Here is a 24,427-nt window from a genome sequence, read left to right on the forward strand (position 1 = left end):
CTGACTTTTGAAACATATGCGTATAAAATGTTTTACATTTGTACTTTGAAGCTGTTTATTGTTTCTTTCCCGCATTGCATTCGGTGTAACAAATAAAAAAAACGAAAAAAAATTCACAGGAGGTACGGTACTCCCTAGCGCTAAATTTGAACGCAACTCTATACGTATTTTCAATTCGCAATATATTGGCTGGCGCGGACAATGTCTCGTGTGGCACGTTCCAAACGGAACGAAGCGTGGCGCGTCGGCCTCGCTAACCAGGAGATCGTGAGAGGCAGCGCGTGGGTGACGCTTGGTGACGCTGCCCACCAGACTCCGCAGGCAGACCTCCGCTCATACAGCCTTCTATTTCCATACAGACGGCGCACGCTCCTCTGGCGCCATATCGTGGCCATCGGCGCCACACGGCCCGCCTCGCACGGCACTGTGCTTTTCTTCCCACGCTTTCGTTCCACCAACGACGAGGGCGGCCATTCATCGTGGGGATATCGTGCCTCCAATGTCAGCGGCGACAACACCCAAGGGAGCGTCACGTCGAGACTCACTCGCAGCCGCTCGCCATCGCCCATCGAAACAGCAGTGATCCCCGTCACGCACACTGGTAGCGCGGACTCACCTCAGCAGCTTACACCGCGAAAGAGTTGCCAGATGACACCAACAAAAGATGGTCAGATGATGTCAAAATGTACCCGAAAAATAGGCGGACCCAAATTTTTCGTGAGCGAAAATTAGCCAAAAACATAGCCAAAATGTTTGGTGAAGTTTTGCAGGTGCCTTATAGATGGTGTAGATGATGTTCTAGTCTCACGCAGTATTCCTGGCTCCAAAATTGCTTCCGCAGCCGCAAACCGGCACTACAGTGGCCTCGAGATCTGCGTGAACAATTCTAGTAAGAGGTGCCACTTGGACGTCGATTTCCACACCCCTTATTGTTACAATGAGCCGAAGGATTTCTTTTCCGATTCACTCATTACGTTGTTGGTATTTACTGAGCCACGTTCGGAGTTTTGTTCACGCCTCGCTTTACCCGAAACATATTTCTATAAGAGTCAGGCAAAATGCTCGTACTGCCTGCTCCAGCGTCGAGAACGCGCTTCGGCTCGTCACGATCGAGTATGGAAGCGGTGGGCCGGAGCTCAAGGCATTTGGAACAGGGATGCCTTTCCTAAGCGTGATTCATCAAATATGCATGGGATTTCTCTCCCGCTCTTCTTCTTTCTCTCTCCATTTCGTATGTTTTACTCGAAAGCAGTTCGAGAGAGAAGAAGACGTTCCGAAGTTTGTCTTCGTCAGACCACTTGTTGAAGGTTGCAACTCTTTCGTAACGTTCCAGCCAATCCTGGACATCTTCGCAAGTGGAGCCGTTAAAAAGCGGAGGTACTCGCGGCTGCTGGACGACGAGCGGCGCAGGTGTGGTGGCGGCTTGCATTGGTAACGTCGAGCGGTGGTTCACACGGCGACAAGGGGCAGGTAGTGGTCCCAATTCAGCCGGCAGTCCTTGTAGTCGGCGGCTGCTCCGGGTTTCTTCCTTCTTCTCTGCAGCTGTCTTCCGCGTCGCCAGCTCCAGATGCACTTGGGCTGGTGTCACGGCTTTGAGGGGGTGTCCGAAGCATAAGCACCTCCAACAAAATGTCACGTAGGTGACTGTGAGCTACTGCTGAGTGCACTCGTGCACTCAGTTCGACGCTGAGGTAGCAAACGCTGCCGCTTGGAGGCACGCTATACTCTAGATAAATAGAGTGCCTCGATGTCCTCCACGTCCGCCACTCCGCACATGTGTTCGGAGTGGCAGGCAAGAAGGCAATCGAGGCACCCTATGGAGAAAACTTGAAAACTTCTCACATTTTCCTTGTGCGAAGAAGCTGTAGTTGTAACTGCAATGCGCCTTTGAGTAGGAACAAACAGAACGACCTGCTGCGCCATAACAGAAGAGGTCAATTAAAGTTTATAGTTTTAATTCCCACCTGAGTTACGGCGCTGGCAATAATCCAAGTGGTATTAGTAGCGAAAAGAGTTTAACGGCGCAGTATTTAAACAGGGATTCGCTGGCAAGATTTGTGTAATGTGAAAAAGTGTATGGAAGTTTCTGCGAATGCAGGTACGAAAGCACCTATTGCAAAATATCCGAGGGCGGATGTGTACTTTACTTTCAGTGCGACTTGAAAAACAAATGTAATTCTACTGGGGCACAGTGGTAGCACATGGGTCATGACTGGGTAGCACATGGCTGTCATGATGGACAACGTAAACCCCTTTGTCTAACAAGTTCAAGCAATATACATCAGAATAGCAAGTCAGTAGAACACTGCATATACCTTTACAAGCTGGCAAGAACTCTTTACCGACCATCACTACAATGCCTGCAAAAATATTAGAATATGGATGTAACAGTAGCACAAGCAACTATTAAGTATATCGAACGGAGGTTTTTTTTCTATCACAGCTGGAAAATACTAAAAAAAAAAAGACGTTAGTGCTGGGATGTTATATAAACATGGCAGCCATGACTTAACAACGTCCTCCGAGCTTCGACATTGCCTACAAACACAGCCTTCGAGATTGCCTACGTATTTTTGTAGCAGCAGTGAACTTTGCGTTTTCGTACACCACACACCGGCGTTCTCGAATTTTCCAGTGTTGGCATGGTCGTGGGGAATCAAAAGTCCTTAAGACAAAAATAGACCCCATATATATATTGTTACGGTTAAGAGAAGGACGAAGTTGAATTAGACTAGAGGAAGACGAAGTCTGGCAGTTGCCTGAAGGCCCTATGCCTCTGTTGTAAATATACATCATTTTATACTCGTGGGCCTGCTTTCTTCCTGCAACAATATGTAACCAACTCGGAATTTTTGACTCCAACACGCTAAAATAATAGCCTGATTTGGCTTTTAATAGCCCAATCTCAACCCTGCAGCGCGGACGAACGTAGCCATCTCCACCTCACGGCACCCTACACCTCCTCCCCCCTCCTGGAAGTGCAGATGAGATCGCCCATGCGCTGCGGATGCCGCGGCTGCCGGCAACTCAGCGCATGCGCAGCCCTGTCTCGCCTCCGCACCTCCTCTGCTTTCCACCTCATGGTTCCAATGCACTCTCCTCCTGCAATTTCCTCCTCCTATCTTCGCTATCGGCTTGCTTTTTACAACTCCCGCTGCGCTCCGCGTTCGCTTTCAACCTCCTCGTCGCTCCTTTGCTCAGTCACGCCGACGCTCGCCGCAGGACGCGCCGCCGGCAACTCAGCGCATGCGCAGCCGTCTCCCCTCCGCACCTTCTCCGCTTTCCGCGTCATAGTTCCAATGCACTCTCTTCCTGCGCTTTCCTCCGCCGACACTCCGCCGTTACGCCGACACTCGCCGCAGGTACAGGCTTTTAAGAGCTGGGCTCTAAAACGCACACAACAGTGTTCTTCCAATGTTAGTTCATCCATGCGGAACCTGTGGTCTTTCTAATAGAAAGTATTCTTCAATGACACCTAAAATAGTGATAGGGTGTAACGTTGCATATACTGTTTCACCAGTGCTGAATGATCACCGTAGGTTTGGAAGCATCTACTGCAGCGACAATCCACCAAAGTAAAAAAAAAACACCCAGGCGATCATGTTGAGCAGAGACCGCGACGTCCCGCATGCAGTCACGGTACCGCCCGCCACTGTGATGCTAGTGTTGGTCGCGAGCACCACCTCGCAGCTTTTGTTCAGTACACAAGGCAGGCCGATTTCGCTGGGAGCTCGAGCCATTCTGCAGGCATCTAGTAGAGGTGACAATAACTTAACCCAGCCTTGTAAGAGCGGCTGTGCGCTTTAGTCTGGTTTGATAATTCCTGCTTTTTGGTATGTCATTTCTAAAAGAATTAAAGTAGCACGCGTATAAGAAGGAAGAGAAAGAATAATCGAGTCAGAGTCGGTAGCAAGTTGGCGCCATGACTGGACCATTGCTTCCGCTTCCCCGTGTACCTGTGATACAACTGCCTTGACATTTTCGTCTGGCCTTCTAGATATTGTTTTGGTGAGCTTTATTTTAGAGCGACGATGTCTAAATGTAGCCCCTGTATGCGTCTCCCGCATGCCCCTTCCAGGGGGGAGTGGGGATGGAGGGGGGTGCCACCCTGGACGGCTTACGTCAGTACTACAGCGTGCGGATAGGAATGCATGAGCCAGTCCTGGAGGTAGGGCAATAGGAGGCCGTTCTCAGGGTGGGGGAGGTGGTAGGCTTGCCGGCTTACGTCCGTACCACGACGCGTGGACATAAATGAGAAGGCCGATCAATAAGAAAGTGAAATGCCGGGCCGACGCACGGTCCGGGATCGGCCCGCGGTGGAGGTGAAGCAGGCTCTATGCACCACGCAAATATCGCAAAATACGTTTAACATTGTGGGCCCAAATAGAACCATATAAATTCGACTTTGTAAGAGAAACTATATATATATATATATTGCACTTAGTGTATCAAGTTGGTCTTCATACGCTTTATTTGGCTTAAAACTTGTCGGACGAATAATGAGATGGGGAAGAGTGCGGCAACCGGGCCTGTGCACGTGACCTGCGCTTCTGTGGTTATAACATCACGCGCGTCCGAGATGCCGGAGCGGCTGCAGAAGCGGTTGCGGCAGACGCATGGCAGGTGCGGTGACCTCCGCGCCACTTGTGTCGGCGTAGTGTGGTGCCGTATGAAACAAATGTGTCATTTCATAATTCATGCAGCCCTTCTACGTAACCTACACAGCTTCGCTGGTAATCCGTTCTCATATGACTGTTGCGGCCTCAAGAAGTTCTTTCTTTTTGTCTTAAACCCCTGCTTGGATGAGCTGGTCGTCAGCACATGGTCGATAACTTCTTTATTGTCTGCATCTGGCTCTGTGCCCAATAGGTGACGAATAATCGGAGACAGCCATCAGCCGCCGTACATGCTAGCCCAGTAGCATGCGTTGAAAAGCAGGAAGGCTCCAGGAAAAAGCAGGCAAGCGACGGCGTCCATGCGTCCTGGGGGCCGCGCTACTGAAACCAAGTGGAGCAGCAGGTGTTTGGCGTAATCAGGGCGATCCTTGGTTGCAGCTTCTCGAGGCATCACCCGATGAACACGCCAGGCAGCAGGCAGGATCTGTACAATATTAGAAGCTATCAGCTATCAATTTTCCAAACAAAAAGATTTTCCTCGGTGCACCGTGACTCGACTGTACGCTCACGAAAGAACAGCGACCCTCGCATGCAAAAAATGCGTTGGTAAAGCGAAATATTCATCTGTCTGTTTTCATTAGAAACGGCCTTTTCTTAACTGTGGCAATTTACATTATATTTATTGGGGATGCTCCGAGGCCCCTGTAAAAAACATCTTCTCAGTTTAATTATTATCTGGAGTGACAATAATTTTAAGTGCTAAAGTGGGAGTTCTATGAGGCAGGGTACATGGAAAGCTGTCAGACAGTTTTTCTTTGAGTAAATGGTTTTTTCAAATACGCTGGTCTTATCACATATGCAATCTGTTACGGACGCCGCCATATTTAAATAGCGTCATTCGTGCGCCTATTTCAGTTTGTAATAATAACTACCCATTCAGATGTTCTGGTTTCATTAATTTGGTCTAATAGACTTACCCAAATCGTGTAAGGCATGCCAGATGGAAATATATGTGCAAAATGACTCAAAATTCACTTTAGCTTCAAATAAATCTCCCAACCAGTAAATTATAAATGGGGCCCATATTGAAGGCGTTTCTTCGTTTAAGTACCTGGGCCTATTTCTGAACTTTAATTTAACTTGGAATATTGACATGGAGCATATAACTTCGAAAATGCTTTATAAACTTAGTATTCCCATATATATCGCGAATATACGTGTGTATAGCTCAGTAATCAGACCGCCATAGGAATTTCAATCATGAAGAAGCCTCCCAAGAAAGACTTACGAGCGCGCTCGAATACGTAAAACTAGAGGAGCACGATTAATAAACTCCTCATAATCACGCTACTGCAGTGCGTCCATTTAAAAAAGAAAATTCCAGAAGAACCCATCTAACTATGGCGGTTGACGGCAATGCGATTAGCTTTCAAGCAATATAGCAACACAATATGTTGCTAAAAACGGGTTTCTTTAAAATTTCCAGTGGTGATTCTGAAAATTCTGTATCTTGTGGTTGTGACGAGTGTACTGGCAGAATTACACTGCGCGGCACGACGAAGTGAAAGGAGTGAGCGTGATGGTGCGCGGCGGCGTGGCACGCGAGGAGAGCGCGTGTCGAGGTTCTATTGCGGACGGCTCGGGAGAAGGAGCTCGGAGCGGCGAGGATCCGGCAGAACGTGTTCCAGCGGAGGCGATCGAGGCGGCTACCGGTCCGCCTTGGCGCCTGCCTGTTCACGGACACAGCCGGGCCAGCCCACCCACCAAGCGGCTAACGGTCCGCTCGGGCAGCCGTCCGGGAACCATCGGGACTAAAGAACGGCTCCGGCGGCTGACGGTCCGCCCCGTCGGCCGCGCCTGCGGTCGCGCCTGCGGTCGCGCCTGCGGTCGCGCCTGAGGCCCGCAGCCGCAACCACAAGGCGCTACAGCTCGCGCGGCTGCCAGCCGGCCCTTGCCGTGGGCCGGAGGCTGAAGGCAGGATCACGATTGCGTAATGACCACGGCGTTTCAAAAATTGAATGACGAAGGTCTGCAGAGAAGACAAGAGAGCGGTCAAGAAGGGGGGCATCGATACAACTAGCACATACCTAGGGGCCCAAGCTGGTAGTCAACTTGGGCCACAGGGTAGGCGAAAGAGGACGGACGGACGGACGGACGGACAGATGGACAGACAGACAGACAGACAGACAGACAGACAGACAGACAGACAGACAGACAGACAGACAGACAGACAGACATACGGACGGACGGACGGACGGACGGACGGACGGACGGACGGACAGACAGACAGACAGACAGACAGACAGACAGACAGACAGACAGATAGATAGATAGATAGATAGATAGATAGATAGATAGATAGATAGATAGATAGATAGATAGTTAAAATAGTAGACAGAAAATGCAAATCACATTAAAAATTATACAGAAGCTCTCTTAACGAGAACTCTCCAAGATATGTGGAGCATTCTTTGGCGGTCGGCGGGGTGCGGAATTTCTCTTGTGTGGTAAGGATCTGTCTGGGAGTTATGTTTTTGTTATTTCATTAATACGCGTGAAGAGTACGAGCAGTTAGATACACGTATATACGCTGCATAACATGCGCATTCCGCACCGCAATAACCACCGCCATATAAAGGGACGCATTCCTGTACAGGAGGTTCCATGCGGCATAACCATCGCCTTAATGCCGCAAAAAGAACGGAGCAAGGAAAGCTGAGCGTGAATGCGGAATTTACGCACGAGTAGTGCATTCTCTCGTTTTGGGTCTGCTTTAGTCACGTTCCATCTTGATTGGTCGGGTGTTTACCAGGACGTCCCATACTCCTTGCTGCCCCCTGTTAAGTATAAGCTTAGGCGTTCCGGGCCTAAATTTAACGTGGCCTTTCTACCTATGAACTACGCGGAACGGCGGAAGTGGAGGGGCTCGTAGAATGTTTACCGCCGGCGTGCCTATTGTCGTGAGCAACGGGTCGTTTGTCACTGTACTCCGGATGGCAGCTATCAACACACACACAATGGGCGTCAAGGGCACATTTTCCCCCTGTATTCCTAAAGGTGTTATGTGGCATCACGCGAATGTTTTGACCGAATCGTCCTACAATGCTACGCATCAAAATCTTATTACGATGTCGCTCGACATACATAGAAAAGTCGCCAGACTATCTTTTTTTCAAAGCCGTTTTTATAACAGTAATACACCATTCACTCGCACTGATTTTCATCCATCGCATCACGTTTCAAGCCGTCGCGACCACGCTTTTAAGGTTCAAGCGACTTTTGTACGAAGTAACAGTTACCAAAATCAGCCGCTTGTTTTATACTGGTTTTACTTACCTCTGCAGTAATTGACCGCACCACCTTCTTGCAATCGCCGCACTAATAGATTCATCCGGTTTTTAATCGGTGCTGTTGAAGTTATTGGCTACGGACAGTGGTTGTGTGTACTTCTATACGGGCTTTTGGTACCGCGGGGCTATTGTGCTTTATTTATTGCGCTCGAATGTTCTATAATCTTTTACCCCCTACTGTACCTAGTTGCCATGTAGTCCTTGGTTTTCTTTGTTATCTAGGTGTCCTAAATTCAAGTGCCCATATTTTTGCCTGGCCTGATTGTCATCCCCCTCCTGCTATTTAATTCACACACGAACATTTAGGATACCTCAATAAATAAAATAAATAAAAGCACCAAGCGCTTTGTCATCGTCAAGTCAGTGCGTTACGATGGGTGCGTGGACAGCAGCTATTTTTAAAAAAACTGTACGGCTAAGCTCATGTTATTTGTCTCTTTAATCGGTCAGTCACATCTTTGTTACTATCTACCATTAACATGCAAACTTTTTTATTTAAATATGATAAAGGCTTGACTATCACACACATTAGTCTTGAACGGCACGGGTGTGCGCGAAGGAATTTCTTAAAATTGTCAGATGAGATATTTACGTATAGTTGAAAATTCGGGGCATTCGAATTTTCAGAAATCCGCATATGAACCGAACAGTTTCTGCTATTCTATCCGTATTCAATTATTGAATTTGCTATTCAATGTTGTCGAATAAATCTTTTTTTTCTCGAATTTATGAAGGATCTAAATAAGATTTGGAGACCCCAAAATATAAAATGGTCCGTTTGAGAGCTGTTCCGAACAATGCTGCTGCAGGATAGCGGCAAACGCGGCGCAGGGGCACCAGTTTTCGAGCAGTGCACGGAGCGGGACCTCATCTGCTCAAACATTTGCGGTCATTCAGCAACAATTACTCAACCTAAGGCAATATATATATATATATATATATATATATATATATATATATATATATAGATGTATGATTTTATTTCTATTTATTATTTGGCCAGCGTCATCGTGTTCGTGACCATTTATGAAAATGAGCAGTGCTATAGTATCCCGCTTCTCTCATTCACCGAGCACAGCACTGCACTTGCACTTGCCAACATTATGTTCCCTTGTTTCGTTACTGCCGTTGCCATGGTGCTCCACAAAATTAAAAGCAGTTCTTTTATCTTTTCTAAAGTTCCTCAGCTGTCCGCGGGTGTAATTGTGAACAATATAACATGCATGTGCCAATGTTTAAAACATTTGATTTTTTTTCCTGCGTGTACCATATACGGACTCCACGCAAACTCCTTATTTCATGTCGATTTGATAATTACAAAATTCCAATATTCGGCTTGTGTCACATTGGTGGCAGTTTTTCTTCAAATTTTCTTTTCCGATTCAAAATAAATACTTTCCTATTTGAGCACCCTGCCAGTAAAGTATCAAAGATGCACTTGACATATTAACGCATGACACTGTGGACGGTATCATATTTACTTCGCCTCCCCGTGTTCATTACAGTGCGTGAATATTAATACACAACATACAAGAAGACCACTGACATCTCTGGAAATAATTTATGAATAATTAATTAATCAAAGGTGTTTATTAAACTCCCCACGTACAACCTCGAGTTTCTTTGTGCGGGGGTACTCGGCTAAACAATGCACAGGAACAACGGTGCACACCCGCACACATACTCCCACACGCTCCCATAAAAAATGAATAATTTCGTGAATACAAATTTTAACAGAGCCTCAAATGAGAATGCAAAGCAAAAGTGGAGAAACTCAAAAGGATTAGATTGACGGAACACAGTACAGATGAGCGTTTTTTTTTTCAGTTATTGGAATTTCTCTGCAACTCCTTTCAAGAAAATATTAAAATTAGGCGTGAAAATATCCAGGCACACTGAACGGGCGTTAGATGTCACAACCTGCACTTTAGACCAGAAAAATTGGAAGGCCGAAAGGCGGGCTGTTTTCTTGTACTTTTCTGCGGAATGTAGAAGTGCACATTAGAAAGCAAGTGCGAGCAGCAGATTTTTCCCTGTACTAATTTGTGGAGAAAAATAACACCCTATTTGCTGCGTCTACAATATGAGGGTCGTTAACGTGAGCGTCTGTATCAGCTCTACGGAGATTGAAGTCTTTTGACAGAATCTATGTTTCAATATATACGTTCACTGCTTTTGCACTGTTTCGAGAAGTTCACAATTTGACGTACAAGTGCCGCTCCCAACCACGGAGGCATACTGAAGAATTGGAAGGCACACGCTCCCATATAAAGTTACAAATGGCCCCGGTTGTGTGAAATCTCTTGTCACCCGACATACTGTGCCGAGCGTTCGAAGTGCACGCAGCATCGTCTGTTTGGCGTGGGGCGAGAAACTCAGAGAGCTATCGAAGTACACACCACGGTCATTTGTTCCCTGAATTCTTGGCGGGAAAACGTTTCTAACGCTATATGAAAATAAGATCATGTTAGTCTTCCGCGTGAAGCTTACAATTTTCCTTTTTGATGCGTTTATGACCACCTTGTTTCCAGAGCACCATGAGGCAACATTCGCAGTATCCTTCTGAAGAGCGGCTCAATCATTAACGTTTTTTACCGCTTTGAAAAGTTTCGCGTCATCGGCATATTGTCACGTGGTAGTGACGGTGAAGAAAGCAGCAATACGGTGGAATACAAAACTAGCTTTTATTGGGCGAACCTGTGCCCACAAAAACAGGCTACACTTATAGCAGAACGATAGCGGCGAACACGGTCGGCGATCGTTGGAAATCTGATCAGCGAGTCAAGCGCGTCGGCTTTTATACAGCAGTCGTCGAATGTTCCAGACTAATCGTTCAGACCCGCGTACCTTCCACAAAGTTCTACATCCTTCGCGTCAGGCGATGAAATCAGATAACACAACGTTCGGCGACAACAGACAGCCGGGTAGAAGCATAGATAACTTTCCAGAAACTTCGGATACATGCAGGCGCGTCCCGCGCTGTGCGATTACATTTGTTAGGTGGCGAAACCTGGTCGCCCGATAAAGATAAGTACACGTGTCAATATAGCAAAACTGAAAAGTTCTGGATGACTGCCGAAACGTCGTGAATAAACAGCGAGGAAAGAAGAGGACGCAGGACGCAGCCTTGAGGAACTCCACTTGTAACCGCATAAAGTTCTGACGACTGACCATTCACGCCAACGTAGCAGTACCGGTCGCGTAGGCAGCTTTTTATCAGCGCTGTGACAGGGTGTTGCAGATCAAGTCGTGTCAACTTTTGAAGGAGTATTTTGTGGCATACAACGTCAAACACCTCACTGAGGACCAAATAAGTGACATCCAGCTGTTCTTTGCCATAACCAGCTTGACAGGCATGCATGATAATGTTAACGAAGCTGGTCCCGATATAAATCCGTTCTGCTGAGGAATGATAGTATTTTTAATAGAACATGAAATTATTGAGTGCAGAGTTCACTCGAATAATTTAGATGCTGCACATTGGAGGGAAATAGGTCTGTTGTCACTCGCAGCAGTTTTTACTCCTGAGTTAAAGGCGGCAATGGACGCGCTGTGTTCCAAGCCTTTGGGAATGTGTTCGTCTTTAGGGCAGAATTAAAGATGCAAGTAAGCACTGAAATAAGCAAGGCCCCGTACGTATTAATCAAAGCAGGTGCAATGTCATCAGGACTACACAAAAAGACAGTTTTAAGCGTCTGAATCCCTTAAAAAGAAGTTCCTGTGAGACCAATATCCTGAAGTCCAGGGAAGGGTGATGGAAAGCTCATTACAACCCCATCAGTGTACCCTTCACCGTACACAAACCCGAAGTGTAGGGCGAAGGCGCCCACGACATCTGGAGCAGGTTGGCTGTCGCTGTTAAGTAAAGAGATATCTCGTTTCGTATTGTTGAATGACTGTTCACGAACGGGTCTTCAGAAAGTTTTTGAATATTTAGAAGTACTATCTTCCAAGTGGGCTATACAGACAGAATGATCACGCTTGTAAAATCGTTTAGAGAGGGCCCTGCACATTTTAAACTCTATATGCCAGTGTTCCCGATTTGTATGCTGTGCTTTCCCGTGACCACGATCTTTAATTTTTAAAGCTGTTTTCAGTTGAAGAGGAAACAAACTGGAAAATTTAGAGCGTTTAGCACTTTTAGTGGTTTTCTGCATTCCATCGTGAAGAATATTCGTGAATTCCGTGACTTGGTCATTAACATCTCTTAGTTCTAGTACTGCCGACCTGTCCGCATTACTAAGAGAGTGGTAATGACCCACGTAATGTCAGCTTGAGAAATAAAAAGACCGAGCTGTTGCCGTGTCTTTTAAGCCCCTGCTATTATGTGTCACAAACTGTAAGGAAATATGAAGCGGGGGATGATATTTATGTGGGTTGACAAGGGGAAAATCGCCTCAGGACCCATTCCCAACTTCTACGTTGCTAAGGCACAGGTCTAGTACATTGCCACAAGAGTTCAGAACATTGTTAAATTGGTAGAGAGATGTAAAATATAGAAATCCAAGTAACGAGTTGCACTTGAAAGATAAACAAAAAGAGCGAGTTGAAATTTCCCCAGTGTGCCAGGAAATGTCAGGCGTATTAAACTCACCAAATATGAGTACTTTATGGTTAGCATGCGCCGATATAACATTTTAAATAATGCCTAGAATAGTCATGTATACTCAATATTCATATCAGGCGCAACATACGAGCTCCCTGCTAATAGCTTGTTACTACCAGCACTAAAGGTATGTGCCCAGACACATTCCGTTGCGCATTCTAAATCAGGTGACTGAGCGGATCTGAATGATTGACTGATTGCAATCAGGATCCCACCGCCCTTTTATTTTGGTGAACTAGGATCCCGGTCTCATCGGAACACTTGATAAGTGAGCGGTAAGTATGAACTAGATGGCATTTCAGGGCGAAACCAGGTCTCTGTTAAGGCAGTGACGGGGAAACAAGGTGAAATGACGTTAAAGAAAAATTCGGCCACATTTGCGCGTAATCCACGCACATTTTTGTAGAAAACTCTCACATCACTGATCCTTCTTTTCGTCTCGCTGAACATGTTTCAGTATCAGTGTATCGCAAGGTTCTCCTTTGAAGGGCTTGTAGAAGCAAGAGCGTGGCCAGTGAAGGATCCCTTAGAGGCTGATAGCAGTCCTCATTAACAGACATGAAATGACGCGTAGGAATCGTACTTGGTTTTTAGTCGTTTGCAGAACAGTGGCTTTGCACCAACTGCTGATAGGCGGGCGGCGAGCTGTAAGGGATAGGTGTCAGGCGCGAGCTTTGTCGCGAAGATAGCCCGAGGGTGCAAAGAGCGAAAAGCAACACCAATCCCAGCGGTGTCACAGCAGCCAGCACTCAGTGCTGACTTTCGCTTCAACGTTGGCTGTACTGCCAGACTACAGGTCCACTGAAGCAAGTACGCACAGCAACTGCATGGTCAGCAGCGGGGGCGTTCAACGATGCCGGCCAATCCAGCGCAGGAGGTAAGCGCGGCAGAAGGTCAGCGGTCTTCGGCGAAGCTGTACGCACAGACTTGGACGGGCATGCCGACGGCGCAGCAGCAGAAGTGGGCGGCTGGCGTTCTTTGGCAAGCTTGTCTCGTAGAACCTCGTCTCGAAGCGCGCCTTGCTTGCGCAGTAAGACCGCCTGCGCGGTCTTACTGCGCAACTGTGCGTTATCATTCCGCTGCTGCGCCACTGCATCGCTGAGGTACGATGTCCCTTTAAGCTCGTGAAGTAGAAGGCCGCGAAGGGTGGTCAGGTCAACGACCGCATAGGCGTCTGTCACGACGGAAGACGCGGCGGCCGATCGGAAGGCTAGCGTGTTGAGGTACGCCGCTACGCGGAGTACCTAGGAATGCCGGCGAGAAGAGTGCCATAGTTTCCTAGTGTCCTCTTTCGTCTTCGTCTCGTGCTGCATAGCGCCAACGTCAGAGCGCTACTAGCACGATAAGTCGCTGTTACCGCGTCACAACAATACGACTCCCACGCCCGTCCGTTCTGTCCGTTCTTACTCACTCACCACGTCCTCGAAGTAGGCGGCGGTGGTCTCCACGATGACGGCCAGCACGAGGCCGATGCAGCCGCTCATCCACCAGTCCACGGTCGTGAGGGCGACGGAAGGCGGCAACGCGCGCTGTGCCGTAGCGCTCTGCCGAGTCAGCGCCAGCAGCAGAGTGCCGCACAGCGAGAGGCGCTCGGTGGTCGCGAGCCAGAAGGCGGGCCACGAGCACACCACCAACAGGGCGCTCGGCACGTATGTGCCCACCATGTGGTCGCCCAAGCGCCTGGCTAGTCGCAACTGCAGCCGCGGGCCTTCGTCCGTTTCGCCTATTAAAAGAGTTGAGTAGAAAGACTATGTCATGACCTCTTATGTAACTACCTGGGAAAGGTGAAATACTTCAGCTCGACATTCACTGGAACATTGTTGCTGAGGTTTGCTGCATTAAAAAATAAAGATGAATTAAAATTACCTCACTTCTATGAGCGGATTTTTCGTCGGGCCCCCAATCATATTACAACAAAAATTTTGAAATCGGCAGATTCGAGAAAACTGGTGCCTCATGTATACAAGTTTGTCTCTGAGCAATAAAAAAGTGACAACCATTCCACACTGTGAAGATGGAGTAGCATCGAAAGTTGACGACAGTCAAAGCTTTCAAACGAAAAGCAAAGTGCTTTCGCTGCTATTACATCTTCACAGAGTGTCACAGAGTGCTTGTCATTTCTTGCGCTGCGAGTCTGGCGTCGTTGCTCGTTCGGAGGTGCCCGGGCTCGCATTTGTCGTTTTCGTTCAGCATCGCGGGAACGTTCTTCGTCGGTGGTTGTTTCACGCCGGCGCCGTTTACATTCTCGTTGCTGTTCCCTTCGGCGCTCCTCGTGCGCATGTTGTTCTTTGAGTCTTCAAATTATACATGCCCGCCACCGATAACGCAGCTGTTTTTAGCGCCAATACCACTCGTGCTTTTTTACTGCGATAATCTTAACGTCCCGATATTGTTCACGGCGAGCGTTCTAACCTGCCCCGCATTTTGATATCTGCGCCGCCGCACTACACCCGTGTGGGTTTGTTAGAAATCGCTAAGTCCATTTATGTTGCCGGACGCCGAAAGAAATACGGAAGGTTAGTCATATACAGCGTTGGCTGTAAAATTTGTGTACACCACCTGTTTAGATACCTAAAACAAATGAACTGATTTACTATACAACACTCTGGAATTTCATTACACCTTGTAAGTACTTAATACTTCCCGCTTTTTGCGACATCTGTCTGTCTCTGTCCGTCCGTCCGTCCGTCCGTCCGTCCGTCCGTCCGTCCGTCCGTCCGTCCGTCCGTCCGACCGACCGACCGACCGACCGACCGACCGACCGACCGACCGACCGACCGACCGACCGACCGACCGACCGACCGACCGACCGACCGACCGACCGACCGACCGACCGACCGACCGACCGACCGACCGACCGACCGACCGACCGACCGACCGACCGACCGACCGACCGACCGACCGACCGACCGACCGACCGACCGACCGACCGACCGACCGACCGACCGACCGACCGACCGACCGACCGACCGACCGACCGACCGACCGACCGACCGACCGACCGACCGACCGACCGACCGACCGACCGACCGACCGACCGACCGACCGACCGACCGACCGACCGACCGACCGACCGACCGACCGACCGACCGACCGACCGACCGACCGACCGACCGACCGACCGACCGACCGACCGACCGACCGACCGACCGACCGACCGACCGACCGACCGACCGACCGACCGACCGACCGACCGACCGACCGACCGACCGACCGACCGACCGACCGACCGACCGACCGACCGACCGACCGACCGACCGACCGACCGACCGACCGACCGACCGACCGACCGACCGACCGACCGACCGACCGACCGACCGACCGACCGACCGACCGACCGACCGACCGACCGACCGACCGACCGACCGACCGACCGACCGACCGACCGACCGACCGACCGACCGACCGACCGACCGACCGACCGACCGACCGACCGACCGACCGACCGACCGACCGACCGACCGACCGACCGACCGACCGACCGACCGACCGACCGACCGACCGACCGACCGACCGACCGACCGACCGACCGACCGACCGACCGACCGACCGACCGACCGACCGACCGACCGACCGACCGACCGACCGACCGACCGACCGACCGACCGACCGACCGACCGACCGACCGACCGACCGACCGACCGACCGACCGACCGACCGACCGACCGACCGACCGACCGACCGACCGACCGACCGACCGACCGACCGACCGACCGACCGACCGACCGACCGACCGACCGACCGACCGACCGACCGACCGACCGACCGACCGACCGACCGACCGACCGACCGACCGACCGACCGACCGACCGACCGACCGACCGACCGACCGACCGACCGACCGACCGACCGACCGACCGACCGACCGACCGACCGACCGACCGACCGACCGACCGACCGACCGACCGACCGACCGACCGACCGACCGACCGACCATTTTCCCGCCAACTTGGCTTTCTGGGTACTCCGTGGGCTAATCGGTAGAATTTCGGGCTGCTGGGCTGTGGGAACCATTTTCAAGATCAACCGTCCGACCAACCATGGGTCACTGGGAGCGGTCAGGGCAGTGTTCTGCCTTCTGCTACTGGCATGAACGTTTTGCGCACAAACACTAGCTTTCCTATTGTACAGCCGCATACATACCACGCCGCGGTGCATACAGTCGTCCGAGCGCAATTCGACAGTGCACGTCATGGTACGAACACTGATGCTTCTCCTTTTCTCTCAACTCGTCTGGCATTGAGTTGCTTGAATTGATCCTCGTCATTCCAGCGTTGTTGAACGCCTAATAGCTGCCAGGGCGGCTGCTTTTGCTGCACTGCAGCTTTTTCCTCGCCTGCTTTGCCGCGCCTACGTGTTGCCCTCTGCGAAACCTGAGAACACCGTATGAGGATTTTCAACGCAACGCTAAGCACAGCACTTTAGCGCAACGCTAAGGTCATTCGTGCTTCGGGTTAATATCTCTAATTCTTATTACATGCAAGCGGCTCCGTGCCCCCAATTCTCCCAACGTTTATCCTCCACTAATTCTTGAGTTCACGTAGTAATTCTGGAATATTTACTCTCCGGCCTACATTAAACAAGTAGCACTATTTTAAAGATTTTGCTCGGTACCAACGAATTACCTTTTTGTAGGACGGCAAGGTCAAACCGCACAAGATCCACGTTGGGATTGACCTTGATCGGATTGTGCTGAGACCACAGAAACTTGGTGACGCTGTCTGGAAGGGTTGCTGAAAGGCGAATGAGAGACAGAAAAAAAAAGTAGGCGTGATTCTCCATTAGAAAATCGTTTGGCTAGCTACCTTACGCTGTGGGATGAGAAAGGGGAGTAAAAGACAAAAAACAGAGAAAACGAAGACGCGGTAAACCCGTTTTACACGTGCAAGAACAGCGCCGTGCAGCAAAATACGTTCACACGGGCCATACAGTTTTCTAAAGACTAAATAGAGAAAACTCCGACAATGGCAGCTGCAGGAGCTGCGAGCAATGGCGGTTTAGCCAACATGGGAATGATGGAGATGAGCTGGCCTAAACTTCAGTCTTCGGGCTTCAAAGAGCTTCGCGACTTCACACATTGAAGATTTTAAACAAAATGTTCGACTGCAGGTGTGACAATTCGCAGTTATTAAGCACGTGCAAGGACGCGAGTTACCTTGCTGCTATTAGAAAACTATGTGTGCGGGAAAATCTGGAAAGGTAAAACGTACTAAATAACATCACAAGAATGTTTCTAGCCACAAGCGCGGATATTAGTCATATCCACGCACTATAATCCCCGTGGCAGCTGACCGATCGCAGTGCCAGAGCTCCCCCGCAGTAAATTTTGTACGAGCCTATGTGGCACATGCCAATCGTGACATAAGCCAGACTGATAGCTAGAGTTGTTGGTAAGCATGCACGCTTTAAGACCAACCCGGCAACTGCAGCTGGATGGATGGATGGATGGATGGATGGATGGATGGATGGATGGATGGATGGATGGATGGACGGACGGACGGACGGACGGACGGACGGACGGACGGACGGACGGACGGACGGACGGATGTTATGAGCGTCCCCTTTGGAACGGAGCGGTGGGTTGCGCCAGCAAGCTCTTGCTATTATACTGCCTAATGTCCTACCTAGGTTAAACAATGGAAATAAGAATAAAAAACGCTATGAACTACCACGCCCAAATTTTCTAATCCCCTATTGCGAACTGTGCTTTTGTACGTCTCCGTCTTATGTCATTTCCCTACTTTTCTTCCACCAATCCTCCAATCGCCTCTTACTAATGCCTATTGCGGACATGTTTGCTTTACCACTGCTCCCGCTGAACCCGAGGACTTCAAGGAGGCCAGTGGTGACTAAATCGACTGCTTGGTAGACGTCTTCACATTCTAATAAAACATGCTCCGTCGTTTTTCTAGCTTTCCCGCAGCAAGCACATGCTTCTTCTTCCTTCTTATATCTCGCTTTATAGGTGCGTGTTCTAAGGCATCCCGATCTCCCTTCGAAAAGTAATGAGCTTTCCTTTGAGTTATCATAGATGGTTTCTTTCCTGATTTCGTTTTTTCCTCTTAAGTAGTTACTCATGCGAGGTTTCTTTTCCATTGCCGCCATTCATGACATTATTTCAGCCTCTCCGACTTTCCGCTTGACCTTCTTTGTTGCTGTGTTGCCCACCCTACAGGCCGCGTACTTGCTGGTAAGCTTCCTAGTTCTCTTCCTCCACTGTGGATCAATGTTTTTCCTGTACAGATACTTGAACACTCTCCCAGCCTATTTACTTTCTTCCATATTGCTCAGGCGTTCTCCATACTAAATTTTACTGCGAGCTGCCCTCATTTTAAATCTAGTCCAGTCCATACCACCCTGCACAGCTTCATTTGTTGTCTTCCCGTGAGCGCCCAATGCGAGGCGACACACTGACCTTTGGTTTCCGTCGAGTCCTGATTGTACCCCTGATTTAAAGCAAACAACCGCATTTCCAAAAGTAAGTCCTGGAACCATTACACCTTTCCACATACCTCGGAGGACCTCGTACCTATTGCATCCCGATAGCGCTCTGTGCTTCATTATGGCTGCCATTTCTCTTCCCCTTCACTGTTATTGTTTTTCTTGTGTTTCCATGTATCTATTACCTTCTTTTACCCTTATGGGGGGGGAGAGAGCGCCATCTGTTGGTGCTTCAAGGAACCCAGCCGACAATGCGGCGATCGCCTCCCGTTGATTGGCTGTGACCACTTGACATTTCGCAGCATGTCCGGCCATACCGCCGGATTTTCCGCTTCATGAGCCATATAATGCTTTCGCATTAAAAAAAGGGTGAAAAACGCGCGCTCTTCAGCGCTCGTGTTGTCCACTTTTCTTTGTCCCCTTGCTTTCGCGCACAGGCGTTTTCGCCTCGTTGAAAATTGAATGAAGTGCGAAACACACAGGTGGCTTCATTTTAACCCTCGCATTATCGGAAGGCCAGGATTAAGTTTCATGAGGATAGATCTTTATGTTTCAGCATCGAGTTTCACCTTTTAGCGTCCCGTAAGGGCATCGTTTAACTGAAGGCCAACTCTGGCTCCGGTATTCTAACAAGTGGACACAGGTAATTAGATACAACTGCCTCTAAAATTGCATAATTTAAGCAAACTAGTTGACAATGTTAATTGTAATAAACGCCTTCTAATAATGCGGTAAATTTGGTACCAAAGTGCGAAATATTTAGGGAAATATTATAGTATCACTGTCTATTTCTTTTTTTTTCGAAGGATCATTTCTGAAGTTCTTTATGTAGGCAAAGTGCTCCAAATATTTCTGGTGCTTTTATACGCACTGAGATTTGTTGTTAACCAAAAGCATAACTGTAGTTTTCACCATTGTACAGTAAAAAAAAGCTTACCTACCAATAGAAGCCCTATACTTCGGGAAATATGTTAATAAAAAATCAATGTTCTGGTAACAACACATTTTATTTGGTTAACTAGGTGTCGCATGCATTCAGCAACAATTAAAGAACTTTTAGGATAGTCAAGCCGTTGTAGGCAAGATGTTGGTTTGTTTGGTCAGCAAAGGTGGAGTTTTGAGAAAACGTAATTTAATGTTTTCATTTCCGAGAAGTTGCCCTAAAACGCTGGTGGTACGCAGTCTTCTCGTTTAATTTCTCCGGATTACCTCTTATTATCCTTCCTTTCACTGGCCTTAACTTGATCTTTTTCATTTTCCTGGACCTACCTACCTTTTCAGGACCTACCTTCGCCTTTGGCGAAGATAGGTCCCTGACCTATGGTAGATCCCTAGTTATAACCTCTTTACCGCAGTGTGCGATTCCACCTGTCAGCCGTTTGCTTGGGTCTGTAGTAATACATTATAAACCGCTGGTTTTACTATGGATGCTCGAGAAAATGTTGTTTTGGAGCACCTACAGCAAGACAAGTGTTCGCACCGGAACTATCCTAACTATTATGACTGTTTGGGGGCTTATGCCGAACTATTGTTCACGTTGAAGAAACAACAGATATTATATATCATAACGATTATACAAGTAAAGCCAGTTATTCATTGTAAACCAATGATCACAAAGCAAACGCCTCAGTGTGTCGCCCAAGCTTGCGCAGTAGGGTCACGGAAGAGGGGAGTGTTTGGTGCCATTTTTAAATGTCTTCTGGTGCGCACCTGAGAATACCGCTTGGTACAAATACCTGCCATGGATGCTGGCGTCTTCTGGTGTCAAAACAAAAAGAAATGCGTTTCTGGTAAGTCTTGCTGTCCATCCCCCTTCAATGACAGCTTTATGCCTGCATAGGCGCGTAAACTTATATTCTTTAGTGCCTAAATATCAGTTCTATAGTGTTGACACTAGTTATGGGGTGCTGGGCCCACTGGGTCTCTAAAATAGGTTATGCGCACCTGAAGGTACCGGGTATGTGCAAGTATGTGATGATAACGATGATAACTGTCGATGATGGTGATGCTGACAATTCATGACAAAAACATGACGTCGACTGAACTCCAGCACAACTCTCGCAATAAATTACGTGGTTCATACACACCCTAACAACCCGCAACTCGCTCAGGCAGGCTTTCTTTTATTCGGCTTCAAATTTTTACGCGCAAGAGTAAATGGCTAGGCGCACCGAGAGCCGTCGAAAGGTAGCGTGAAGTCGCGAAGAAAGCGGAGGAAGAAGGCGCCTGCTGGTGGAGGAGAATCGCGCGCCGCCAGAGAACGTACGAAGGAGTGCGCTCAGCGCGCAGCAAACCAACGCCACCTAGAGGAAAGTCTCGGTGGCGTTGAGCGAAGTGGGGAAGGAAAGAAGCGAAGATTCGCAGAGGAGGAGGGTAGGCGAAGCGCCCTGGGTTGACCTTTTCTGACAGTTGGTACGGGTTGTGTGCGCGCTGTGGAAGTGCTGGGTTTGTCTCGTGATCCGAGTTGCCGAGCCCCGTGCGAGAACGGAGCAGCAACCCAAGCTGCGGCAGGCCTACCGCGAGTCGCCCAACCCCGAAGTCGTCGCCAAGCGCCGGGCACGAGCTGAAAAAGTGCTGGCAGGAGAATAAGCGCCAGCACCAGTGAGCGAAGTGACCTTCGTGCGCGGTCGATCCAAGCACGATACAGCACGGTCGATCCAAATAGGTCGCGAAGCTTCGGGCGAAAAGCGGTTCAGCACAAATTGTCACGGACATCAGGCAAGGGCGGTTATGGGAGCAGCGATTGAAGCGCAACTATGTTTACAAGGAACATACATTAGGGATAAAAAGCGTTTTTTAATTCAAGCGAGACACAGTTAGATTTATTCAAGGAAAATAAAATTTCTGGTCAATCTTATATATTCGTGAGGAGTTAAGAAAACACAATTTGATTTAATTGTATTATTATTAATAAACACATTTCTTTTCAGCGCCCATCGTTACAGGGGGCGTTGACGCCGCTATCACTCGCAATGCAATGCAGCTCTTCAAATGTGCAGAAAGGCGCGCTCGTAAAGTTCACCTGTTGAAATACGCCCCCCTCACAGGTTGTGCTTTTTTGGTTGCAGCGTTTGTCTGAATTTGGGGACGCAGGTAGCTTCATCGCTTCGTAACCTGTTCAGTCAAAAGTGGTGTGTTAGGACCGTCAGATAATTGTTTAGTCGTTTCGTGCGACTGCGCTGGCTGACGAACTTAGCGTCCGACGACAGGATCAGCACTCTACACCTAAAGCTTTTGTCGGTCTCCAAAGAAAGTATGTTCTTTGCAGGGGTGCGATTTCGACAACCGTACGGCTGGCCTTTCCCTGCATCGCTTTCCGTGGTGAAAGCTCGAAACGCCCATGAAGTCGAATGGAGGGGCATTTGAATGTATAGCTCGAAAGGCAGGTCAACAAAACAAATTTCGCGCCTTCGAAAACAAATGGACGTCACTTCTGTTTTTAAAAGATATGACGTCACATTAATTTTTCTTTCACCGGAAGTGTTCCCTCCACATACAGATGGCGCTTAGCCCCACGAACCACCCATGAACCGCCATGTTTTGAACGTTTGGGCTCCTATGGAAGCTTCACTACCAGGTATATTTACCTTGCATACAGCGTACGGCGCGCGGGCACGATGTTATCGCCCTTCACGCGGAATTTCGCGGCGACCACGACGGCGGAAATGCGCCTGGAGTGTCCATATTGTTGTTATCGCAAGTATATAGGAATGGCCCCCGTACGCTTGCGCGTAACGCGCGTGCACGAAGTGAAGCACCAGTGTAGCAGTTTTTTATTCTGAAGTTCTATATAATCAACTATCGAGTATTACCTACGAGCGGTCGCCGCTTGTGCGTTGCTAAAAGAGCTATTCTTCTACACATCACTGTAGCATGAAATCCTATACAACACTGAATGTCACTCGAGAAACGTTGCGCATGTTTGATTTATTATTTGACAAGCACTGGTCACGTGTGCAAGCAAACGCAAAATTATTCGATGTTTATTGTGTGGTCCACGCCTTCTATTTTTTGTCTGCAGTAGCAGAAACCGAACAGAGATACGCGAAGAGCCATGATCACATTTATCTGTCGGACGTCGCTCGGGTTGCTCCGGCTTTTTGAGTGGTCACTTAAAAAGATCAGTGGTCACTTAAAAATGTCTTGCCCGTATTTCCTTTCACTAAAGCTGCGAGCCCGGTATTTCCAAGTCACGAACGGCTTGCGCGTTGTCAGCGTGACACAGCATTCTCGACAGGAAAGCAGCCAGCACCGAGTTTTCAAGAAAGGAAACGAAACCAAGGCAGATGACGATTTGCCTTGTGGGACAAATATACGCGTGAAAGGGTGCATCTGTTTTAAGAGTGATATTCGTTCTCCCACATTTTAAAGCCTTGGAGATCTATTACTGTTTGTTCGTTTGTTTGTTTGAGCACAAAGTGAGTTTAGCCATAAGTAATAATTTGCTTTGGGCAGTGGTGCCAAGTGTGGGGACACTTGAGGTGTGTTCATGCCGCCGCCGCCACCTGCATACTATGCTTGATATTGACGGCGCATGCGTGGTCCACACTTAGAGAGCTAAGTATCCGGAGAGGCGCCGTGCCTTTGAATGCATAAAAACCACGAAGCCAAAATGAACGCTCCGTCAAGCTCCGCTCAGTCGGCTTTTGCCGGAGCCTATTAGCGTTGCTGCTGAAGAGCTGTGTCGATATTGCACTGCGACGCATGCACTGGTCGGAGTGAAACTGTGAACGCCAAACCCTTTGTGCATAGTTCTTTCATTTGGCCCGACAAGTGCAAACAGTTTTCCACCTGTCTCACTTAGTGCACCGAATATTTTGCGATGCCACTGACGCTGCTTCTGACATACATCATCGCGCCATCGTTGTGAGACACCTCCCAAGGCCAGTGTTTCTGCGGCGCAGCTGCAATGGTCTAGCGTCCTGTGCTGCGCTATGTCGACCAAATGTACTCGCATTGTTAGAACACCGTGCGACGAGCTTGAGCGCAACGCTAAACCTTTCTATCACTTTCATTGCTTCACTTTCGGGTGAAACTACCAGTTAGTTTGCGTAATTTACCGTCCAAATATTCCAAGCGCCAGAAACAGACAGTGAAAAGCATCGCGGTGCAGTAAATTATTTTCGAAAGCTTCTCCCGAAGAACCACGGCTCCTATTCACTACATTCGTTTAGGCTAGAACTGCTCACTGTAAGAGGAAATTCCAGCCAATCCTAAGGCTGGACGTATTAGCGAAGGCAGCAGGCCAATGGCAATTCGCACTTAACGAAAATCTTTGTGTAGTGAACACTAGTTTTCTTTTCGCTAGACAGCAGGTGGACGCGCCAAGACTATAAAACTGGCTCGCTGCGTTCCTGGAATCAGTGCGGCTGTCACGCGCAAGCACATAAAGAAAGCGCGCGCAGCACTCATGT

At 48.8% G+C, this 24,427-nt stretch overlaps 1 protein-coding gene across 1 annotated transcript; it reads right to left on the reverse strand.

The window, feature by feature from the left end:
* Nucleotides 1–4,838: 4,838 nt before the first annotated feature.
* On the reverse strand, nucleotides 4,839–14,553 carry LOC126534701 (glycine receptor subunit alpha-2-like). Its single transcript, XM_055072047.1, has 2 exons — nucleotides 13,988–14,553; nucleotides 4,839–5,100 (listed from the first exon to the last, which is right to left on the reverse strand). Exons 1-2 carry the CDS (start codon nucleotides 14,234–14,236, stop codon nucleotides 4,894–4,896), a joined length of 456 nt encoding a protein of 151 aa, XP_054928022.1. The 5' UTR covers nucleotides 14,237–14,553; the 3' UTR covers nucleotides 4,839–4,893.
* Nucleotides 14,554–24,427: the final 9,874 nt, after the last annotated feature.

Source organism: Dermacentor andersoni, chromosome 7, assembly GCF_023375885.2.
Source record: "Dermacentor andersoni chromosome 7, qqDerAnde1_hic_scaffold, whole genome shotgun sequence".
NCBI lineage: Eukaryota > Metazoa > Arthropoda > Arachnida > Ixodida > Ixodidae > Dermacentor > Dermacentor andersoni.

Coding starts and splice junctions, on each gene's coding strand:
- LOC126534701 (XM_055072047.1), bottom strand. CDS start 14,236: ATGGTGGGCACATACGTGCCGAGCGCCCTGTTGGTGGTGTGCTCGTGG. Junction 5,101..13,987: donor CCGCCTACTTCGAGGACGTG/GTGAGTGAGTAA, acceptor AATATTGTACAG/ATCCTGCCTGCTGCCTGGCG.